Genomic DNA, 23874 nt, shown 5'->3' with positions numbered 1-23874 from the left:
GTCTGTTGGTAGGAGAAAATAAAAGAGGCAAACCAGAGCATATTGAGAAGCAAAGCAGCTAGTAAGCCTGATCTTTTATTAAAGCTGTTGCAACAGGGAGAGAGGTGGAGGACCCAGGACAAAGGTGTGCAAAGCCCTTATATAGACTTTTGCACTGCCCACCCTGGAACCCAAGACCGCCCCTCCATACATCATACATACATCACGGAAGGGGTGTAGCCCAAGACCAACCCCCAGTACATCAGAGAAGAGGCGGACTACAACAGAAATCTGAGTGCGTTGTTTTTATCCTGTCTGCCAGGTTACCTGATTGAATTACCTGGGCATGCTGGCCACTCTTTTGTTATGATGACTACTCAATTCCTGAATCCAGGTCAGAGGCTCAACCTATTTATACCTTAAATGTGCCCTTGAGACAGGATTTGTGAGCAAAGAGACAGGGGGGAGGCTCCCCATTTCCTTTGACCTTGCAGAGAAATATCTGAGGTCATTTGGGAGAGACAAAATGGATTCAGAACTTTTTTCTGTACTGTATTAAATTTAGAAGATCTGGCAGCCATGATTTAAGACTTTCGAAAAGAAAGAAGGACAGTAAACGAAAAACAGATTAAAACTCGCATCACATGATTTCAGCCAGTGCCAGATTTACGTATAAGCCAAACAAGCTATAGCTTAGGGCCCCACTCTCTTGGAGACCCCCCCAAATATACTTCTTCTTAATTGTATTTCAGTTCAACAATTACTTGGATAAAATACATATTTTGTTATGTGCAAATGGCTTCAGATACCTGTTAGGTCCATAAATTACCTTATAGCATGTATTCAACACAAAAAAGAGCGACAATTTGTTGTTGACAAAGGACAGCTGGGCGTATAAAGGGCCCCATGACCTTCAGTAGCTTGGGGCCTCGTCAAACCTAAATCCGGCCCTGATTTCAGCCTATATTCGCGGCTGCCGTGCTGAGCTCCTGGATTTCAAAACTGACCGCCCTGCAATCACCAGCGACGAAGGGAAAGCCACGATCCCTGTTGCTACCTTCCCAGGAACTGCCAGGGAGCGCTCAAAAAAATACTCTTGATCATTCCTGCCCTGAAGGGCTTGCTTTTGGGTTTGCGATATTTCTTTAGGAGAAATACCTCGCTTTTTGCGACTGCCGTCACGCCTTACCTTGATGAAGCTGAACTGGTGAGTGTGCCAGGTTTCGGCTGAGAGAGGGTACGTGTCGTAGAGGATTCCTGGAGGTTGCAGGAAAGAAACAGGAAAACAGAAGAGGTTACTTTGTCTCCTGCACCTCCTAAAGCAGGGGTCTGCAACCCGCGGCTCCGGAGCCGCACGTGGCTCTTTTACACCTTTGCCGCGGCTCCGGGGCGGATACTAGCGAGGGGAGGCGGCGCATTGTGCGCCCCGACACTCCCCACTGTGGCGGGCGCTGTACTGGCTGTGACGTTGCATGGGGGCGGTGCGTGCGTTAGTCACACACCGTCCCGAAGTCACCTTCCCGCCCGCTACATTGTAAGGGGCATGTACGCTGGTCACTGCATTGAAAGGGAGCATGTACGCTGGTCACTGTTTTGAAGGGGAGTGAAGAACACACACACACAAAAAGGTAACTTGTTAATTTAACGTTTATTTCTATGAGGAGGAGTAATTCTGAGGGGTCAAACAAAGAAATAATAAAAAAGTGACAAAAAAGTTATTTTTATAATGACGAGTTTTGCAGCTCCCAGGTTTTTTTTTCTTCGGAAACGGGTCCAAGTGGCTCTTTTTGTCTTAAAGGTTGCAGACCCCTGGCCTAAAGCAAAAGCTGGACTTCTTTATTCCAGAGGTGGGAAAACATCTGGCCCCCGGACGATGCTGAGCTACAGCTCCTATCAGCCAAAAGAAGCATGGCCAATGGCAAGGGAGGATGGGAGTTCACAAAAATCAGAGTGTTGGATGGGAGGGATGATTTTTAAAAATTGGGATAATAATAATTGTTGTTGTTGTTCACACCCACTCACCTGGCTGGGTTTCCCCGGCCACTCTGGGCAGCTCCCAACAGAATATTTAAAAGACAATAAAACATCAAACATTAAATACTTCCCTAAACAGGGCTGCCTTCAGATGTCTTCTAAAAGTCAGGTAGTTGTTTATTTCCTTGACATTTGATGGGAGGGCGTTCCACAGGGCAGGCGCCACCACCAAGAAGGCCCTCTGCCTGGTTCCCTGTAACCTCACAAATGAGGGAACCGCCAGAAGGCCCTCGGAGTTGGACCTCACTGTCTGGGCAGAACGATGGGGGTGGAGATGCTCCTTCAGGGATACAGGGCCATTTAGGGCTTTCAAGGTCAGCACCAACCCTTTGAATTGTGCTCGGAAACATCCTGGGAGCCAATGTAGGTCTTTCAGGACCAGTGTTATGTGGTCTTGGTGGCCACTCCCAGTCCCCAGTTTAGCTGCTGGATTCTGGATTCGTTGTAGTTTCCGGGTCACCTTCAAAGGTAGCCCCACGGAGAGAGCATGGTAGTAGTCCAAGCGAGAGATAACCAGAGCATGCACCACTCTGGCGAGACAGTCTGCGGGCAGGGAGGGTCTCATCCTGCATACCAGATGGAGCTGGTAGACAGCTGCCCTGGACACAGAATTGACCTGTGCCTCCATGGACACCTGTGAGTCCAAAATGACTCCCAGGCTGCGCACCTGGTCCTTCCGGGGCACAGTCACCCCATTCAGGACCAGGGAGTCCTCCACACCTACCTGCCCCCCAAAAATTTATAGCAAATACAACAGGAACTGTGAACTGGGTGCAAATTAATGGACACACAGTAAGAAAAGAATTGTGGGGTTTTTATTTTAATATATGATCACAGCAGAGAGACTCTTGTGCGGAAGACAGAAAGACTTACTATTGCCTTATTCTGGAATTCAAAAGCATTTCTGCCTCCAACCAGGAGGCAGAACATAGATTCCATTGATGGCCTTTCCCCTCCATGGATTTGTCTAATCCCCTTTTAACGCCATCCAAGTTGGCCCTGATAGCCTACTGTGGCAGGGAGTTCCACAGTATGCGTGGGGCGAATAAGGGCTTTATTTGACCCGTCCTGAATCTCCCAGCTTGTTCAGCTTAACTGGACGCCCACCAGTTGTGGGGTCCTGAAAGAAAGGGAGGAAACCTTTTTAATCGGGTCTCTTGCTTACCATTGAAATGTTCTTCGGGCAGGGTGGGGACGACGTCCTCCCACAACCCCTTCAAAGGGACGACCTTGGGACCAGAGCAGAGGAGAGGAGGTTAATGACTGACCACTCAACTGACTCAGCAGCTGGGAATCAGCTCTGAAAAGTTTGCCCAACTCCTCTCGGTTTGCAGTTTAACCTGGTTTGGTTCTTTGGGTCAGAGAGGGGCTGTTGGAGAGCAAAGAAGACTCAAAAGAAGAAATAAAACTGAAGCAGAAAAACATTATTAAAATTTGTACCTTGGTTTTCGAACAGCTTACCGTATTTTTTGCTCTCTAAAACTCACCTTTTCCCTCCTAAAAAGTAAGGGGAAATGTGTGTGCGTCTTATGGAGCGAATGCAGGCTGTGCAGCTATCCCAGAAGCCAGAACAGCAAGAGGGATTGCTGCTTTCACTGCGCAGCGATCCCTCTTGCTGTTCTGGCTTCTGAGATTCAGAATATTTTTTTTCTTGTTTTCCTCTTCCAAAAACTAGGTGCGTCTTATGGTCTGGTGCGTCTTATAGAGCGAAAAATACGGTAGTTCCTGAACGTTTTGGCTCCCAAATGCCGCAAACCCGGAAGTGACTGTTCCGGTTTGTGAACTATATTTTGGAAGCCAGATGTCCGATCGGCTGCAGGAGCTCCCTGCAGACAATCGGAAACCGCGCTTGGGTTTCCGAACATTTTGGACTTCCGGAAAGGATTCTGTTCGACTTCCAAGGTACGACAGTACTGCCGTTAATCCGCAATTTCAATCCCAGGCTTCTTGGTAGGGGGTGTGCTAGCCCCTCCCGGAATCGCGTCTACATTGCAAACTTTAAACCGCTTCGTCTTTTGCAGGTCAGGCCTGGGTGCGAGGGTGCATGGGAAAGAATGGATCCTATAAGGGCTTTCCCCCTCTAGACACAAACCTTGAAAAACCACTCTGAGTTTTTAAAATGAACCATGGAAAGGGAAGAAGGGAAGTCGTTCGATATTTCAAAGTAAAATGTTTATTTCAGATCGCAAAATTGAAAGTTTTATGAAAATCATCAAAAGGAAGAAAACCACTCTGAGTTATGTAGCTTCTGACTAAACACGAGGAAGGATTTACTGGGTGTGAGAGCCGTTCTGGCCGTGGAATGGGCTCCCTCAGAAGGTGGTGGACTCCCCTTCTTTGGATGGTTTTAATATATCCTTAAAACAACAACGACTTCCCTTCTTCTCTTTCCATGGTTCATTCTGCACATCATAAATCCCTGCATATTTTACAGAAAACTATACCATTCAGTATTCCATTATTATATACATCAGAATATTTGCACTGTTGAATTTATCTCAGTGCTACCAACATTTTCAGGTGTACACAATTATTACCCATATATTCAATAAACGTTTTAAGGATGTTTCAAGTTGTAAAACAGAAAATTTTCTGTTTTACAACTTGAAACATTCATTTTAACATCCTTAAAACGTTTATTGAATATATGGGTGATGCCGTATTTTTTGCTCTATAAGACTCACTTTTCCCCTCCCAAAAAGTAAGGGGAAATGTGTGTGCGTCTCATGGAGTGAATGCAGGCTGCGCAGCTATCCCAGAAGCCAGAACAGCGAGAGGGATTGCTGCTTTCACTGCGCAGCGATCCCTCTTGCTGTTCTGGTTTCTGAGATTCAGAATATTTTTTTTCTTGTTTTCCTCCTCCAAAAACTAGGTGCGTCTTATGGTCTGGTGCGTCTTATAGAGCGAAAAATACGGTGCTTGTGTATACCTGAAAATATGTATATATAGAGAGAGAGTGAGTATATGGGTCTGTAAATGTGTGTGTGTGTGTGTGTGTGTGTGTGTGTATATACATACACACACACACACACACACACTCACACACACCCCTCTATGACCTGATTCAGCCTTAGGGCTCTTCTGACATACCTTGTGAGGCTGTGTTTTCGCCCACTCCTTCAGCCGCTGGAAGACGCCCTCATTGCACTCGATGATCCAGTGTTCCTCGATGTTGAACTCCTCGATTTTGGTGGCGGCGATCGCCATGCCGAAACCCACCTCCAGCACCCGGCCCCCTGAGTGTGACACACAACAGCAAGGAGGTCCAGTCAGCGGCCGTGACTCTTTGAGCGGACCAAGGAGACGGATCGAGGGTTAAATCAGCAGAGGGACATTTAAACCTCCTGTCCCATGTGTGTGGGGGAGAAATAGAAAAAGTGAATGGGCTGCGAAGCCTTTTCAGCAGAGTCAAAGGCTCTCACATATTTTGCAGCCTGCTAAAGCGCAGGAAGGGACACGGGTGGCGCTGTGGGTTAAACCACAGAGCCTAGGACTTGCCGATCAGAAGGTCAGCGGTTTGAATGACGGGGTGAGCTCCCGTTGCTCGGTCCCTGCTTCTGCCAACCTAGCAGTTTGAGAGCACGTCAAAGTAAGTAGATAAATAGGTACCACTCCGGCGGGAAGGTAAATGGCATTTCTGTGCGCTGCTCTGGTTCGCCAGAAGCGGCTTAGTCCTGCTGGCCACATGACCCGGAAGCTGTACGCCGGCTCCCTTGGCCAATGAAGCAAGATGAACGCCACAACCCCAGAGTCGGTCACGACTGGACCTAATGGTCAGGGGTCCCTTTACCTTTACTAAAGCGCAGGAATAAGGCAATTGCGGCTTTCAATGCCTTTTCTTTTGGGGTCTGCTGACCCCCTTCCACCTCTTCACCCCCGTTGCATAGAATGAAGCACACTTTTTTAAGTAAGATAAACAAACCCAGCCAGATGGGCGGGGTATAAATAATAAAATTGTTGTTGTTGAACAAAAAGTTTACTTACAATTCAATGCAGGCAGCAAGTGCAGTACGAGCAAGAAAAAGTCTTGGGTCCGAAATTCAAAAGTCGGCTTCTAAATTGGCTGCCCCCCCCCAACACATGCCTGATCAGTCTGGAAGCAGGGGTGCCAATTTGAATAAAATATTGGGGAGGCCCAGGTAAGACCCGCCCCACATAATCAATCACAAGATGCGGAGCACAGACACCATTTGAATGGCACTGCCTATCATCTGGGGGGGGAGCATGCCCCCCTTAAATATTGCCAGAGACAAAAGTGCGTGGAACAAGTTTGTGTGTTGGCCTTCTGGCTAAACACGAGAAGGCCAGGGTTCACTGTTAACATATAAAGATGATGTAAGAAAAATCTAGATTTTTTTTGCTCTATCCAAGAGAATCATTCTTCCCTTAGACTTATATTCCACGTCTCAGCCCGCAGCTGTCGGGAAAAGCCCGACCCCTGAATCGAATCCACACACAAGCGTTTTTTTTTAAGGGGGAGATAGTTTGCAGAGTGGCTATTCTTAACTCTGCTGCAACACAAGGAAGTCTCAGGCAGGAAGACTTGGGGTGAGGGGCGGAAAAGGCTAAAGCACATTCCTTCACTGCTGCGCCCGTGTCAAATAATCCCTGGAATGTTAGCTAAAGGGTGCTGAAAGTTGTAGCTCAAAACCACTAGAATGCCTATATTACGTAAATCCACTTGAAAAAATACACGTAAACGTAATAGGCTGTATATTAACAATTGTAAAGTCATTTACTAGAAGCTACTTCTCAAAATTATAGGGACGCGGGTGGTGTTGTGGGTTAAACCACAGAGCCTAGGACTTGCCGATCAGAAGGTCGGCGGTTCGAATCCCCGTGACGGGGTGAGCTCCCGTTGCTCGGTCCCTGCTCCTGCCAACCTAGCAGTTCAAAAGCACGTCAAAGTGCAAGTAGATAAATAGGTACCACTCTAGCGGGAAGGTAAACGGTGTTTCCATGCGCTGCTCTGGTTCGCCAGAAGCGGCTTAGTCCTGCTGGCCACATGACCCGGAAGCTGTACGCTGGCTCCCTCGGCCAGTAATGCGGGATGAGTGCCGCAACCCCAGAGTCGGCCACGACTGGACCTAATGGTCAGGGGTCCCTTTACCTTTACTTTTCAAAATTAGATGCAGCTTCTCATAACATCAAAGTCAGCATCGTGACATGACACATTAAAATGTAGCTTATTCAGTTAACCAAGTCCAGTATGTACAAAATGCGATTCCTATTTTGTCAGTCTAATTTATTCATCCTCTCTTGTATTTTTCTGTCTGACGTATACCTTAGAAGAGTACCATGAAATAGTCTTGTAAGTGTCAAATGAAGACGATGAGGTTGGTAGATTTAAGAAACTGGCACTGGTAGAGGCACAGGTAGACAAGAGAAGGATTCCTGGATATTCCCCTGTTTCGCCCCAAGGGGCTTCCTCAGCTGTGCCTGGTTCCAAATCATATAAACACAGACATCTTTATGTTTCTTTGGGAGTTGTAGCACTGCAGGGCAAACTATATTTTCTGAGAATCCTCTGGAAAAACCATCTCTCAAAGGACCTGTTGATGGCATTTTACCATTGCACTGTGGAGAGTGTATTAACTTACGGTCTGTGTGTGTGGTTTGGGAGCTGCACTGCCAGGGAAAAAACAATGCTGTCCAGGGTTGTAAAGACTGCAGAGAGAATAACTGGGTGCACTCTTCCCACCTTGGATCAAATCTATGCTTCCAGGTGTCATAAGAAAGCTGCAGAGATAGTGCAGGATAGTGCACGCCCCGGAAATGATCTCTTTCAGCTTCTGCCTTCTGGAAGAAGGTACAGGGTTATAAAGGCCAGGACTAGCCGCCTGAGAAACAGTTTCTACGCAAATGCAATTCTGGTTCTAAACGCAGCATAAGGGGTCTCTATAGTATAGTGTATTTTAAAATGCGGTTTCAGAGTTTTTAGGGGTTTTTGAATGTTTTATGTAGTTTTTCAATTTCATTGTTCTGCATGGGACAATGACAATAAAGATATCGTATATTGTATATATCGTATAGTTCCCTGGGTTTTTCTTTTCCCCTTGGGTGGGAGCGGAATGTGCTTTAGGGTGTCGGTGCAGCCAGAGAGGGAACGTGTTGCCGCCAACGCTAGCCCTACTCGGAGGAGACCCACTGAAATTGATGGGCCTGACTAACTTCGGAGCATTCCTTCCAATGGGTCTACACTGGGGCAGAGCTGGGTAGAACCCAGAGTCTTTCAGACAAGGAGTAGCTTAGGATAGGCTGGCAACGTTGAACCAGAAAGGGAATGTCAGGAGAGCCTGGCTGCAGGATCAAGCCAAAGGGAGCCCCCTGGGCCAACATCCTATTCTCACGGGGGGGGGCGCAAGCACAAGAACAACTCTCCCTTCCTGTGGCAACTGGTATTCGGACGCATTACCGCCTCCTTACTGTGGCAGAGAGTTCCGTAGTTTAAGCCTGAGCCGTCTTTTCTTCCGCCTTTCCCGAATCTCGCAATATTCAGCTTTGTGGGATGTCCACCAGTTCTGGCCGCTACCGCGAAAGCGGGGAATTTGGAGCGCTGATGCACTACGGCAGCAACACCCCTTGAAGGTAGGCTTGCTCACAAACCTCCAATGACCACAACATTGCGATTTAGCGTGTCAGGCTGGCACCAGGGAGAGACCGGGTTCCTTTCTCCCAACACTTGGCCCTGAAGCGAACTGGGCTACCTTGCAAGCCAGCCGCTGGCCTCTCAGCCTGGCCTGCCTTCGCAGGGTCGTTGTGGGGAGTCAGTAGAGAGAGAGAAAAAGTGGAATGCAGCGAAACAAAACATACCGTATTTTTTGCTCTATAAGACTCACTTTTTCCCTCCTAAAAGGTAAGGGGAAAATGTGTGTGCGTCTTATGGAGCGAATGCAGGCTGCGCAGCTATCACAGAAGCCAGAACAGCAAGAGGGATCGCTGCTTTCACTGCGCAGCGATCCCTCTTGCTGTTCTGGCTTCTGAGATTCGGAATATTTTTTTTCTTGCTTTCCTCCTCCAAAAACTAGGTGCGCCTTGTGGTCTGGTGCGTCTTATAGAGCAAAAAATACGGTAAATGCACCGTCCTACCTTTCGAAGCGGCCACGGAGGCGAGGGAATGCATGTAGGGAGTCTCCCAGCGTTCCATAACCGGCTTCCCCATGATCTCCAAGTGGGTGTCCGTTGTGTCATACCCTGCGGCCGCTTCTTTCCAGGAGGGCTTGCAGTTCTCCCCTTCCAGGAAAATTGGTTGGGCGGTTTCGGAGGAGGAAGTCATGTTGGCTGGAGCTGGAGAGGCAGAGAGAGAAAGAGAGAGCTGGAGATTTAACAGATCCCGGCAGGAACCCCTTTGGACTTTAAATAAGTTGGCTTTAAATAGATGAAGCTGGGGGGCGAAGGGGAGGGGGAAACAGCTGACTCTGCATCTCAGGAGTGCTGAGTTGAAAAGGGAAGGGTGATTCCATGCCTCCCCCCTCTCATTTTGCAACGCCCATTTCCAAATGGGAAAGGAACGAGGGGACACCTGCTGGATAACTCTTGCATGCACTCACCCAGTGCTGGATTTACGTATAAGCTAAACGAGCTGTAGCTTAGGGCCTCACTCTCTTGGGGGGCCCCAAAAAAAATTAAAAGGGAAAAAAACTGGATGTACATTTCCAAAATATACGATAAAAAACAAATAAAATAAAACCTGCATACAGCAACAGTGTTTTGTACTGTGCAGACTCCTGTGATGCAAGTCATGGACACCGCCTGCTTGCCTGTTCCCTAAAATATCACTGGTTTGCTCCTTTCTATATACAGTGGTACCTCGGGTTACATACGCTTCAGGTTACAGACTCCGCTAACCCAGAAATAGTACCTCGGGTTAAGAACTTTGCTTCAGGATGAGAACAGAAATCGCACGGCGGCAGCAGCGGGAGGCCCCATTAGCTAAAGTGGTGCTTCAGATTAAGAACAGTTTCAGGTTAAAAACGGACCTCCGGAACGAATTAAGTACTTAACCCGAGGTACCACTGTATAGGATGCCTACATTCTGCATGGACTGGTTGCATGTGCAAATGGCTTGAGATACCTATTAGGTCCATAAATGGCCATATAGAATATATTCAACACAAAAAAACAGTGGCAATTTGTTGTTGACAAAGGACGGCTGGACATAGAAAGGGCCCCATTACCTTCAGTAGCTGAGGGCCTCATCAAACCTTAATCCGGCCCTGCACTCACCGCTACCTGGCAGATCAGGGTTTTGGAAAACCACTGGATCCAGGCCACTGGGAATCAATGGTAGTGCCAGGGCAGGCACAAAGGGCCATTTTTGGACCTCATTGTCGTTGGCCTCTGTCTGTCTCATAGAATCATAGAGTTGGAATAGACCACAAGGGCCATCGAGTCCAACCCCCTGCCAAGCAGGAAACACCATCAGAGCACTCCTGACATATGGTTGTCAAGCCTCTGCTTAAAGACCTCCAAAGAAGGAGACTCCACCACACTCCTTGGCAGCAAATTCCACTGTCGAACAGCTCTTACTGTCACGAAGTTCTTCCTAATGTTTAGGTGGAATCTTCTTTCTTGTAGTTTGGATCCATTGCTCCGTGTCCGCTTCTCTGGAGCAGCAGAAAACAACCTTTCTCCCTCCTCTATGTGACATCCTTTTATATATTTGAACATGGCTATCATATCACCCCTTAACCTCCTCTTCTCCAGGCTAAACATGCCCAGCTCCCTTAGCCGTTCCTCATAAGGCATCGTTTCCAGGCCTTTGACCATTTTGGTTGCCCTCCTCTGGACACGTTCCAGTTTGTCAGTGTCCTTCTTGAACTGTGGTGCCCAGAACTGGACACAGTACTCCAGGTGAGGTCTGACCAGAGCAGAATACAGTGGCACTATTACTTCCCTTGATCTAGATGCTATACTCCTATTGATGCAGCCCAGAATTGCACTGGCTTTTTTAGCTGCCGCGTCACACTGTTGGCTCATGTCAAGTTTGTGGTCAACCAAGACTCCTAGATCCTTTTCACACGTACTGCTCTCAAGCCAGGTGTCACCCATCTTGTATTTGTGCCTCTCATTTTTTTTGCCCAAGCGCAATACTCGAGAGACAACTAAGTGCGACTCCGGGGGTGTGAAGTAAACCACTGCTTTAGTGACCTCCTTGGGGTGCAAGCCTGGACCATGTGTCTGGAGGTCCTGGACTTCACTGATGGGGTCCAAAGTAAAGCAGAGCAAGATGTTTGGCACCAGCTGGGCTGCAGGAGTTGACGGAAGGAGGCAGACAAGGCACCACTCAACCGCTTTAGGGGCTCCACTCTAGATTTGTGTAGGGCATGGGTAGGCAAATGAAGGCCCGGGGGCCAGATCCGGCCCAATTGCCTTCTAAATCCGGCCCACGGACGGAATCAGCGTGTTTTTACATGAGAAGAATGTGTCCTTTAAAGAAGGCTGATCGCCGAAGAATGGATGCTTTTGAATTCTGGTGCTGGAGGAGACTCTTGGGAGTCCCATGGACTGCAAGAAGATCAAACCTCTCCATTCGGAAGGAAATCAGCCCTGAGTGCTCACTGGAAGGACAGATCCTGAAGCTGAGGCTCCAATACTTTGGCCACCTCATGAGAAGAGAAGACTCCCTGGAAAAGACCCTGATGTTGGGAAAGATGGAGGGCACAAGGAGAAGGGGACGAGAGAGGACGAGATGGTGGGACAGTGTTCTCGAAGCGACCAGCATGAGTCTGACCAAACTGCGGGAGGCAGTGGAAGACAGGAGTGCCTGGCGTGCTCTGGTCCAGGGGGTCACGAAGAGGCGGACACGACTAAACAACAACAGGAATTCGTTCATTTTTTTCTCCAAAATATAGTCCGGCCCCCCACAAGGTCGGAGGGACAGGGGACCGGCCCCCTGCTGAAAAAGTTTGCTGACCCCTGGTATAGGGTTTACTCTTCTCCCCAAGATAATACTGTCTTAGCGATGGTGGCTGGTAGCCGCTGATAGTGTTCACACACACTCCTGCAAGTTTGTCCTATCCTCTTTTAAAGCTATTTAGGTTTGTGGCCGTCGCTGCCTCCTGCACAAGTGAGTTCCGCAGTTCCTTTTTCTCCATCCCGAATCTTCCAACATCCAGTTTCACCCGACGTCCACAAGTTCTAGCAAAGGAGGAAAACCGTATTTTTTGCTCTATAAGACGCACCAGACCACAAGACGCACCTCGTTATTGGAGGAGGAAAAAAAGAAAAAAATATTCTGAATCTCAGAAGCCAGAACAGCAAGAGGGATCGCTGCGCAGCGAAAGCAGCAATCCCTCTTGCTGTTCTGGCTTCTGGGATAGCTGCGCAGCCTGCATTCGCTCCATAAGACGCACACACATTTCCCCTTACATTTTAGGAGGGGAAAAGTGAGTCTTATAGAGCAAAAAATATGGTATCTGTCTGCTTTCTGCAGGCCACGTATAATTCTGTCTCGGGTCGCCTCTCTGACTCGCCTTTCCTCCAAACTAATAATAATAATAAAAATGATAATAATAATAATCCTCAATGCTGCAACCTTTCCTCCTTCCCCTTTGCTGCCCTTTCCCGAAATTTTCCCAAACTCTGCAATATCCTTTTTTGACATGAAGCGACCAGAACTGGACACATAATAAATTATTATTATTATAGATCTGTATGATGACATTCATGGCATTGACAGTTTTATTTTCAACTCCTTTCCCCCAGAGTGGCTGGGGAAACTCAGCCAGATGGGCGGGGTATAAATAATAAATTATTATTATTATTATTATTATGATGATGATCCCTGGCATGGGATTAGCCTTTGTCAGGGCTGCTGCACGCTTGGGTCGACGTCTCCATCAAGACCCCTCAAGGTTTTATTCGTGGTCCACGTGAAATTTATTTGCTTATTTATTTATTTGCCCCAATATGCACCAAGTAATTTATACTGGCCCTAAGGAAACGGCCTGAGGGCCGCATTTCACTCTGAGCAACTTTATGAGGGCCACCAGAGGCCAAATGAGCCAGGCAATAAATGCATTTTTTTTTTACTTTTTCCCCAGTAGGTTAGTTTCCATGCACAATCACGTACATGTGAGTTTAGGATAAAAGGTGTCTCTGAGCATGGACAGAGTGTATCCTTTCCTACTAAAAGGCTTTTGTGAGGGGCTGGCACCAAAAGCTTCTTTTCCTTCCCCCTTATAATCTATTTAATCCTCTTAAAACAGACTTTCCCTCCCTCACACAAATGGCCTGAAAACTTTTCCTATAATAATTCCATTCTCCTCCCCTCAGCCCAACGGACTACAACCCCCATGAAGCCTTGCGGCGGCAAAATACGCTACGTTTCCTCAGCGCATGCGCACCTTTCTCCTCTAACCCTTTCTCTTCCTGACCCTCAGGCGGGCGCAAAGACGTGCTCTGCGTGCCAGCGGCTACAAACTACACTTCCCATCATCCTTTAGGACGGTTTCTCCGCCTACATTAACGAATTATTTTTTTAAAAAAACTACACCTCCCATAATGCCTTTCGCGGAAAAAACCCACCCTGACGATCAACGCGCGTGCGCGCCGCCTCTTCCTCCCTTCAGCTCCCCGCGTCGCCCTCCCGCCCCTGCGGTAAACCCCGTTTAGAACCAGCCAATGGCGAATAGTAGGTGGAGCGTAGAAAGGAAAAGAAAGCGAGTAGTCTCCTCCTCGCGCTTTGGCGCAAGCGCAGTGCGGCGCTGTCCGGCCGGGAGCGGCGGTTGGCGGCCGCAGGGGAAACGGGAGAGGCGGAGGGGGGCGAGAGCGCGCGCGTGAGCGTGCGTGCCGCTTGCGCATGCGCGCGACGCCCGCTCGCTGCTGCTGGTCGCCGGGGCCCTCTTGTGTGAGGTAAAATAGAAAAGCCCCGAGAGAAGGAGGAGGAGAGGCGGCGGCGGCGGAGGAGCCGGAGAGGAAGGAAGGAGAGAAGAGAGAGAAAGCCGCCTCAGCAGCAGCCGCCACAACCGCCGCCGCCGCCGCCTCCTCTCTCCCCCCCCCTCACACCCCGCTCGGATTCACCTCAGCGCCGAAGGAGGAAGCAGAAAGAGGCAGCGGCGAGAGAGGAGGCGGAGGGGCAGCCGAGCGGGCCCAGGGCCTTCGCGCCCCCGCCATGAACAGCGTGGGGAGCGCCGACGAGATCGGGTGAGGGGGGGGGAGGCCCTGTCACGTGTGGGGGGGGCAGGGCGTGGGGGGGAAGTGGGGGTCACGGGGAGGACACCCCCCTCTGTTTCCACATAGTAGCCCTGCTGTAAGGGAAGGGGGGAAAGAGGGAGCCCCCCACCCAAAGACCACACTTACTATTTAGGGGGAAGGTCCTGTCACGTGGGGGGAAGTGGGGGTCAGGGGGGGGACACCCCCCTCTGTTTCCACATAGTAGACCTGCTGTAAGGGAAGGGAAGAAAGAGGGAGCCCCCCACCCCCCAAAAAGACCACACTTGGGGGGAAGTAGGAAGGCCCTGTCACGTGTGGGGGGGCAGGGCGTGGGGGGGAAGTGGGGGTCACGGGGAGGACACCCCCCTCTGTTTCCACATAGTAGCCCTGCTGTAAGGGAAGGGGGGAAAGAGGGAGCCCCCCAAAAAAGACCACACTTGGGGGGAAGTGGGGGTCCCGGGGAGGACACCCCCTTCTTCCTCTGTTTCCACATAGTAGCCCTGCTGTAAGGGAAGAAAGGGAGCCCCCACCCCCCAAAAAGACCACACTTGGGGAGAAGTAGGAAGGCCCTGTCACGTGTGGGGGGGCAGGGCGAGGGGGGAAAGTGGGGGTCACGGGGAGGACACCCCCCCTCTGTTTCCACATAGTAGACCTGCTGTAAGGGAAGCGGGGAAAGAGGGAGCCCCCCACCCCCCAAAAAGACCACACTTGGGGGGAAGTGGGGGTCACGGAGAGGACACCCCCCTCTGTTTCCACATAGTAGACCTGCTGTAAGGGAAGGGAAGAAAGAGGGAGCCCCCCACCCCCCAAAAAGACCACACTTGGGGGGAAGTGGGGGTCCCGGGGAGGACACCCCCTTCTTCCCCTGTTTCCACATAGTAGCCCTGTTGTAAGGGAAGAAAGGGAGCCCCCACCCCCCAAAAACACCACACTTGGAGAGAAGTAGGAAGGCCCTGTCATGTGTGGGGGGGGGCAGGGCGAGGGGGAAAGTGGGGGTCACGGGGAGGACACCCCCTCTTCCTCTGTTTCCACATAGTAGCCCTGTTGTAAGGGGGGAAAGGGGGAAGGCCCTGTCACATGGGGGGGAAGTGGGGGTCACAGGGAGGACACCCCCTCTTCCTCTGTTTGCACATAGTAGCCCTGCTGTAAGGGAAGGGGGGAAAGAGGGAGCCCCCCCCAAAAAGTGCACTCTTACTATTTAGGAGGAAGGCCCTGTCACCTATGGGGGGGGCAGGGCGAGGGGGGAAGTGGGGGTCATGGGGAGGTCATCCCCCCCTCTGTTTCCACATAGCCCTGCTGTAAGGGAAGGGAAGAAAGAGGTAGCCCCCACCCCCAAAAAAGACCACACTTGGGGGGAAGTGGGGGTCACGGGGAGGACACCCCCTCTTCCTCTGTTTCCACGTAGTAGCCCTGTTGTAACAGAAGGGGGGAAAAGAGGGAGCACCCCCCAAAAAAGACCTCACTCACTATTTAGGGGGAAGGCCCTGTCACATGGGGGAGGCAGGGCGAGGGGGGAAGTGGGGGTCACGGGGAGGACACCCCCCTCTGTTTCCACATAGTAGCTCTGCTGTAAGGGAAGGGGGGAAAGAGGGAGCCCCCCCCAAAGACCACACTTACTATTTAGGGGGAAGGCCCTGTCACGTGGGGGAAAGTGGGGGTCACAGGGAGGACACCCCCCTCTTCCTCTGTTTTCACATAGCGCTGTTGTAAGGGAAGGGGGGAAAGAGGGAGCCCCCCAAAAAGACCACACTTGGGGGGAAGTGGGGGTCACGGGGAGGACACCCTCTTCTTCCCCTGTTTCCACATAGTAGCCCTGTTGTAAGGGAAGAAAGGGAGCCCCCACCCCCCAAAAAGACCACACTTGGGGAGAATTAGGAAGGCCCTGTCATGTGGGGGGGGGCAGGGCGAGGGGGAAAGTGGGGGTCACGGGGAGGACACCCCCTCTTCCTCTGTTTCCACATAGTAGCCCTGTTGTAAGGGGGGAAAGGGGGAAGGCCCTGTCACATGGGGGGAAAGTGGGGGTCACAGGGAGGACACCCCCTCTTCCTCTGTTTGCACATAGTAGCCTTGTTGTAAGGGAAGGAAAAAAGAAGGAGACCCCTCCCCAAAAAAAGACCACACTCTCACATCTTATTACTGTTTGGGTGAGATAGGTCTCAGCCCCTTCTCTTCTTTACCTGTCTTTCTCTTTTTTATCCTGGCTGTTGAGGGATTTCTTGGATTTGGCTGGAGAAGAGAGTGACCTCTCTATCCCCACCCCCAGCAGAGGACCCTGCAGTGAAAAGGAAGGGCCTTTCTCCCCCTTCGCAACCACCCTCCTTGCTGCTTTCCCCCTTCCATCTCTCTCTGCGACAAGAGCCATAAATTTTGGGAAGGGGGCCGACGATCAGCAAGGAGGGCTGCTGAAAGTCAACCACCTAATAATGTTCATTTTTCCTTTATTTTGGATCTTTCTCTTTAGTTTCAGATCTTTCTCTCCCCCAGAGCTCAGGAAGAGGTGGGGAGGGAGGAAGCTGGGTTAACCTTCCTACTTTTTCAGCTATGAGGCAGGAGTTTCTCCAAAGGAACACCCCCCCCCCCCACGGCCAGCACACGCTTCTCTGTACCCTCTATCCCTTGTCTCTCTTACCCCCTCTGCACTGCAGGGCAAGGTGGGTCAAGGGGTCTTAACTCTTCTCTATTTTGGGGGTGGGGTTGAAGTTGAGGGCTTGGGAGAGGGCCAGTTTTGGGGGGGGGGGGTTGTGAGAGGAGCTGCGAGAAACTCTAACGAAAGTCATCCTCCCTCCGTCTGTCTCCAACCTTTCTCTGTGCCAAAAGGATGAGCTATTAATTAGGGTGGGTTGGATTCAAAATAATAATGGGTGTGCACTGTGGGGGTTAAGGCCACAGAAGGTGAAAGAGAGCATGGGGTGGGAGTTGTTATATCAGCAGAGCCATGGGGTGGGGGAGCTAAGTGCACAAATGGATTTCAGAAAAACGAGAACCTTGCTTGGTCTGTTGCACCCAAAGCCCCGCTTTCCACATTACTGAACCAGGTGCTTCCAGAAAGCCCATATGGCACCGTCCTGCCTTTAAACATGGAGGAGGGTTCTCTCTAGGGGGCTGTTGGTCTGTGATTGCTACTTTGCAGATAAGCGAATGGGGATTTGGAGCACAACCTCCAATGGAGAGGTGGCTGCTGTTGGGCCTTGAGGCCCCAGTGGGTGGGTTGTATTAGACTAGAGGGCTCCCAGCAGATACGCAAAGATCTGTCTCCTGGATTATTGGATGCTGGAGCAGACATGGCAGCGAAAGGTTCTTTCAGCATACTGTATGCTTTTATATGGTTGAGGTACTGGACTTGTTCATTTCTTGGGCTCCGTTCCTTCCAAAACACACAGGGAGGTAATTCAACTGTTGAGGACGTGTGTTGGTGCATATAGTGATAACACTGTTGGGGGTAATACTTGTCAGGTGCTCTTAAATTACTCCTTAGGTAATATGTGGATATAGATCAAGATTGTAGTGAGATTGTGGGCTCATGTCCAGCTCCCTAATCAGTTCAGAGGCCCAGGCCATTTGTTGCCCTCTGACATGCGTTTTGGGGTTCCTCTCACAACACACACACTCCCTTGTGAAGAGCTCCAATTATTATCTGAGGTCCCTCTGCACACTTTGTGAGGGGAAGGGGGCATTGGTTGCTGAACCATGCTCCTCCTTGTCCCTTTGTGACCCTATACAAGCCATCATATTCGGACCTTTGCTCTCTCTTGTGCCTCTTAAGTCCCCTTCAGTTGAAGGAGGTTGAGAACCTGTGTAGGACAAGAACACTGGTGATTCATCAATGCTGCCCCGTGATGCATGGAGCTTGCCCCTCTTGTGCTGAGCCCGGCTGGCAAAGGCATGGCTTTGCTTTCAGCCTCTGAGGCCGAGGCAGCCCACACTGGAGGGATAAAGGCTTAAAAAGAAGATTCTCTTTTATATCTCGTTTTTTACTTCTCTGCCACATGCAGATAAGACCTCCTGGGGTGCCCAACGTGCCTTTATATTTCTTGTTCCCGGGCAGATTTCCACAGATCAATTTCCATCCTGGGAATGGCTGAATTTGAAGGGGGGTGAGAAAGGGGGGGTTACTTTTGTAAAGCCTTCTAAGGGATTTCATGCTTTTAATCTATAACCTCAAAATAGCTCACTGGTTGAGTCTTTGTATATGTCGTCCTTAGTCACCGTGCTCCAAATGTTGAACAGGATGTCTGCAGTACAGTATGTAGGAAAAGAGCTGGGGGAATATATCTAAGCCCTAGCTCACTAAGCTGCCATTCTATAGGAAATAAGCATACATAGCCTGAAATCGAAGAAACTTTACTATGCTGAAAATGGAAAAGATGCTTAAAACCAGCAACTATAATATTTAGATTACGCCTCCATACATTGCTTCACATTTAGTTTAATATCAAGCAGTTTGATCATAAAGTTTCTTCTACTATCGGGCCCATGCTTAAGAGTACGGCATGCAGAATTAGCATGGTGGCAAAAGTATAAACATTATGCGAGGGTTGCAAGTAGACAGTCAACTAAATACTTTTTGGGATGTGACAAGAAGAATGGCTCGTCCTTTGGGTTCTACTCATTGGGAAGATTTCTGCTCTGTGAGTTGTGAAGCATTTTCGCAATAAAGTCTACCTTTTCCTTGAGTCTTACACCATCCCTCATAAAGCTAATTCATATTCCCATCTGAAATGCACTTAAAGACATTCATTCCTTGCAGGCTCTTTCCTTGTGGTGTGTTGCTAAGCCGTTGTTGACATTTCTGCTTTAAGTGTCTTGAGGTTGGGCCCTGTCTTTGTTACTTGGTAAAGCATCAAGTACGTTGTTGCTGCTGCAGTAATTTTTAAAAGAAAAATACTGATAAGCTATACTGCCTTACCATTGTCAGAGTAGCACTCAAAGTGGCAGGAAACAAGCTGCTTCTATCAGCCTTGTTCATATGAGCTGAATTTTAAATTTTTAAACTGAGCTGTGAAACCTCAGGTGAAAAATATACCATATTTTTTGCTCTATAAGACTCACTTTTCCCTCCTAAAAAGTAAGGGGAAATGTGTGTGCGTCTTATGGAGCAAATGCAGGCTGCACAGCTATCACAGAAGCCAGAACAGCAAGAGGGATTGCTGCTTTCGCTGCGCAGCGATCCCTCTTGCTGTTCTGGCTTCTGAGATTCAGAATTTTTTTTTTCTTGTTTTCCTCCACCAAAAACTAGGTGCGTCTTGTGGTCTGGTGCGTCTTATAGAGCGAAAAATACGGTAACTGAAAAGCCCAAAGGTTCTTAGCAGTCACCTATGACCAGTGCAAATCCACTTCAGGCAACAATGCAGTAAATACTTTTATTTTTAAAAGGCCACAATCACTAAAATAGGTAAGTGTAGACCACCTATGTCAGTGGTAAGGAACCTGTGGTCCTCCAGATGTTGGACTACAATCTGAGTCTGCCTCAGCCAACATGGCCAATGGTCAGGGGTGATGGGAGTTCATCAACATCTTGAGAGCCATAGGTTCCCTGTTATTGGTCTAAAAAGGTAAAGGGACCCCTGACCATTAGGTCCAATCGTGGCTGACTCTGGGGTTGCGGCGCTCATCTCGCTTTATTGGCCGAGGGAGCCAGCGTACAGCTTCCGGGTCATGTGGCCAGCAGGACTAAGCCGCTTCTGGTGAACCAGAGCAGCACACAGAAACACCGTTTACCTTCCCGCTAGAGCTGTACCTATTTATCTACTTGCACTTGGACGTGCTTTCGAACTGCTAGGTTGGCAGGAGCAGGGAACGAGCAACGGGAGCTCACCCCGTCGCGGGGATTTGAAACGCCGACCTTTTGATCGGCAAGTCCTAGGCTCTGTGGTTTAACCCACAGCACCACCCACGACCCTTGGTCTAGGTCAAGGTATATGCGAGACTGGACAAGCAACCTGTAAGTGGGACTGGATTTCCTCTAGACTTCCTTCATAAAGATTCAATTAATGCTCTTTGTTTGTTGGCATAACAAGTGCTAGATCCTGATGCCAGTTAGCAACAGCAGAATTCTCAGCGTTATGGGTGCTGTTGATTCTGGGTGTCCTCGCAACACTTATAAAATTCTAATAGCAAATGGGTTTTTTTAATTTCCTGATCCTGTGGAATGTGGCACAGGAAATGTGGCCACAATAATCTGTGTTGTTTTAATAAATTGGATTTGTAAGCTTATCTGTAGCTTGCTCGTTATTTGTGGTTTCATAGGAAACTGTTTTCCTTCTGTGGTGAAGAGAAAGATAATGCAATAGGAATGGGCTGATTTTAGGCACAATGGCAGAGCTTGGTTTGCTTCTGAGAGAGAGAGAGAAAGAGCCTTCAAGGAGCCTCTGATTTTATTTCATTTGTTTGCTATGTTTGCAGGGCATCCCATAACATAAAGTTCTCTGGGTGACGTACAGTAAATAAGTTTTAAAAAATTGAAATACAAAGTAAAACATGAAGCCATTCAAGAACAGCATCAACACACCACAACTTGATGCACCCCACCATTAAAAAACAGAGCTCTAAATTACTTAAGTAATTTTAAAGGGCTGGTTAGAAAAAAATGATATTCACCTGTCACCAGAAAGATCACGAAATTTTACTAGGCGAGTGGCTAGCGCCGTAGCATTGGTGGGGTCACAGGGGCGGTTGCTAGCGCCGTAAATATTCCCAGGGGTGCAAAATTTCAAAAGAAAAAGTAGTAGTAATAAATTTTTAAAATAGTGTGCCCTCCCTCTCACATTTAAATCTCCCAATGTCCTCTGCACGGGCTTTGGAAAGAACCCTGCTCCCGACCAATCCCCCATTCCATTTTCTGCCATGCTCAGTGCTTACGGGACGCCACGGCTGCTACTCGGGTATGTTGCTTAGTTTTTGCCCCTTAGTTCCCGCCTATCGATAGACAGTGCCAAGGATACTTGCCTTGCCCCGGGCTTTGGCAACCCATGTTACGCCACTGGGTGAGCCTTCCTGGAAAGGCTATTGCTTCACCAAAGTGCCCTCTCCTCTCCTTGGTAGTTGCCTGCCTTGCTTCATTCAGCAGGGACAGCTGGAACAGGCACTCCAAAGAGGATCGTAAGGTGTGGGCAGGTATGTATGTGAGAAGGTGGCCTTCCAGGTCACTTAGTCTGAAGTTATTTAGAGCCTTAAAGGTTTAAAGTGAGCACAGAAACAGACTCGATTAGCCCCAGTTAATCTTGCGGTGCTTTTCTTGACCAACTGCATCTTCCAGGCCATTTTCAGGGGCAATCCCACATCCATCTCAGGTAACAGAGCATGGGTGATTGTTGCCAAACTGTCTCCATCCAGGCAAGGTTGCAGCCTGCATACTGGCCGAATCTGATAAAAGGTGCTTGTGCTGCTGCTTCATCCTTGCCCTTCTTCCTCACCTCGTGCTCAGCAATTGCATCCTTTCCTGGAAGTAAAGGAGGGACAGAATTGCCATGCACACAGAGCGAGGAGAGGGAGCGTGCAAGCCCAAGGCTCCTTTAAGGCTCTCCTTTGGAGAGCCAGTGTGGTGTAGTGGTTAAGAGCGGCAGACTCGTAATCTGGTGAACCGGGTTTGCTTCTCCGCTCCTCCACATGCAGCTGCTGGGTGACCTTGGGCCAGTCACACTTCTTTGAAGTCTCTCAGCCCCACTCACCTCACAGAGTGTTTGTTGTGGGGGAGGAAGGGAAAGGAGAATGTTAGCCGCTTTGAGACTCCTTAGGGTAGTGATAAAGCAGGATATCAAATCCAAACTCTTCTTCTATTTCTCATGAATGCCTCGAGGTATGGAAATTATCGCACAGAACCGAGTCTGGCAATTGTGAAGGGTGTTTGTTGGATGCTTAGCACACAATTCACATACAGCAAATTCATAAAAATGGCACAGGACCTAAAACCAAAAGTCAGAGGCTGCTCATCCAAATCCGACATATGGTTCCTCAGCAGCAAGCTCAGTGGTGCTTAGTACCAAATCAGTCTGAATTGGACTGCATCTAGCCGGAGAAAATTCTCCATGGCCATTAAAGCTATTTATTTATTAAATTTCTATCTCGACCTTCCAGTGGAGCCCAAAATAATCCAAGGGAGCGAGAGCCTATAAATAATATGGATTGCTTTTCTGTGCTTTGCTACCCTGTTCCTTGGGGCTTTCAGTTAGGTATGTAGAAGTACCTGTTCCTTGTTGTTGTTGTTGTTGTTGTTGCTGTTGTTAGTAGCATTTTGTTTTAGCATTAAGGAAAGTGTTGCTTAAAATGAAGGGTCAAGCAAACCCGGTTCCCCATGGCATAGGAGATGAGCTGCTGGTAAAATAGTTAAGATGGCAGTGACCGAGCGCTGGAAGATGAGAGGTTTTGTTGGAACGGTGTGGTGCAAGGTAGCTTGCTTCTCTCGTGGTCTGTTTATTTATTTATTTCTCCATGCCATCTTCAGGCTGCAGCGGCGGTTTGTTCTGCATTTGCTCAGTGTACCAGAATCCCATCTAACACAAAGCCAAAGGCCAAAACTGTCTTAGCTTGTGGCAATCTATGGAGCTGTGTATAAATAGCCACACTTTATTTACATACAGCTGCTCTGCTTGACCTCAGAAAACCCTGCACTTTTTTTTTGGTCTGAATATTTGTCAAGGTGGCCAGAAATAATTTACAATAGAGCTGGAAGACTGAAAAGATTTCAAAGTCCCTCCTCCTTGCAGAGAGATGCTTGGCTTAGGATATGTTTTGAGGCGGGGGGGGGGGCGTCTTACAGTAATTTTAATGGAATGGTTGGCTGCTCTGAGCCCCTTCAGTAAAAGGGGGGAAATGGGATTTAATGTGTTAGGGAACATGCCAGAGCAGGGTCAGGGACAAGTAAAACCAACCCCATATCCATAGTTTGTCATTTATTGTCATTTCTGTTGGGTGACCTTGTGCCACTTGCAACATCTCAGCCTCAGTTTTTTGTAACATGGGAATCTTAATGCTCTCTACCTTTCCGAATTTTTGCAAGTCAACGAGAATGGGAAAGCGTTTTGTATGTGGAAAAGATTCCGAGCGTCAACATCCTCAAATTGCCTTAGCCCTCTAGAATGAGTGTGCTTCATCAATAGACTATATTTCAGCACGTGAACTTCCCTGCATGCAAGTTGTTTTAGTCACACACACACCTGACGTCCAAGAATTAAGCAGTACCCCTCCAGTGTAGCCATTAGTTCCACACAAGTCGCTTCTCCCCCTTTCATTGGTGAATAATAGGGTGCCTCTCAAGTATTCATTAGACCTGTGCGGTTGGGATTGTGCTTGGGCATCTCTTGATGCCTGCTTCAGCCATGCTTGTGATAAGATTGTGGGTGAGCGCTGGAGTCCTGCCTTGCTAACAGTGGTGGTGACATCTCTCGGTATTGATGTCCCTGGACAACCCTCCTCCGTAGGCACACTCTGTGCTTTCTGCGCAGCCATTGATGGGCACTGCGCATTATTAAAGCGAGCCGAAACACTTGGAGCGGTATTCATGCGTTTGCACGGAAAGCTGCCCTGAACTCTGCACTAGTTAAAAAAAGAAGAAGGAAAGTTCTTTTTGTTGGATGTCTGTTTTCCCAGTGGTAGATTTCAAGAGCTCGGATAAACCTGAATTTGTCTGATCTTAAGCAAGGGCTGGGATGCGGGTGGCGCTGTGGGTTAAACCACAGAGCCTAGGACTTGCTGATCAGAAGGTCGCGG

At 49.0% G+C, this 23874-nt stretch overlaps 2 protein-coding genes across 10 annotated transcripts in view; one reads left to right on the top strand and one right to left on the bottom strand.

Moving 5' to 3' along the window:
- GAMT (guanidinoacetate N-methyltransferase) overlaps positions 1–23874 on the bottom strand; it is a 242831-nt gene that overhangs the window by 1357 nt on the left and 217600 nt on the right. For 2 of the 4 annotated variants that reach the window (XM_080989168.1, XM_080989169.1), the window contains exons 2-5: positions 9103–9300; positions 5104–5249; positions 3179–3242; positions 1169–1236 (exon numbers count right to left, since the gene is read on the bottom strand). In XM_080989168.1, coding sequence (XP_080845294.1) covers positions 1169–1236; positions 3179–3242; positions 5104–5249; positions 9103–9300 — 476 coding nt within the window. Of the gene's footprint in view, positions 1–1168; positions 1237–3178; positions 3243–5103; positions 5250–9102; positions 9301–9563; positions 9682–13087; positions 13234–23874 lie in introns of those variants that run through there. The other 2 variants (XM_080989167.1, XM_080989166.1) reach the window with 2 other exon arrangements.
- Positions 13790–23874, top strand: part of DAZAP1 (DAZ associated protein 1) — a 50657-nt gene continuing 40572 nt past the window's right edge. For 3 of the 6 annotated variants that reach the window (XR_013981177.1, XR_013981178.1, XM_080989086.1), the window contains exon 1: positions 13797–14160. Coding sequence is in view for 4 of the 6 variants with exons in the window: in XM_080989086.1 (XP_080845212.1) it covers positions 14129–14160 (32 nt within the window). In the remaining 2 variants the exon portion in view is untranslated. Of the gene's footprint in view, positions 14161–23874 lie in introns of all 6 variants that reach the window. The other 3 variants (XM_080989087.1, XM_080989084.1, XM_080989085.1) reach the window with 3 other exon arrangements.

The sequence above is a fragment of the Podarcis pityusensis genome (assembly GCF_964106645.2).
Source record: "Podarcis pityusensis genome assembly, chromosome: 18".
NCBI classification, from domain to species: Eukaryota; Metazoa; Chordata; class Lepidosauria; order Squamata; family Lacertidae; genus Podarcis; species Podarcis pityusensis.
Note: the sequence above shows the minus strand (reverse complement) of the source record. Positions and strands in the feature narration are given on the sequence as shown.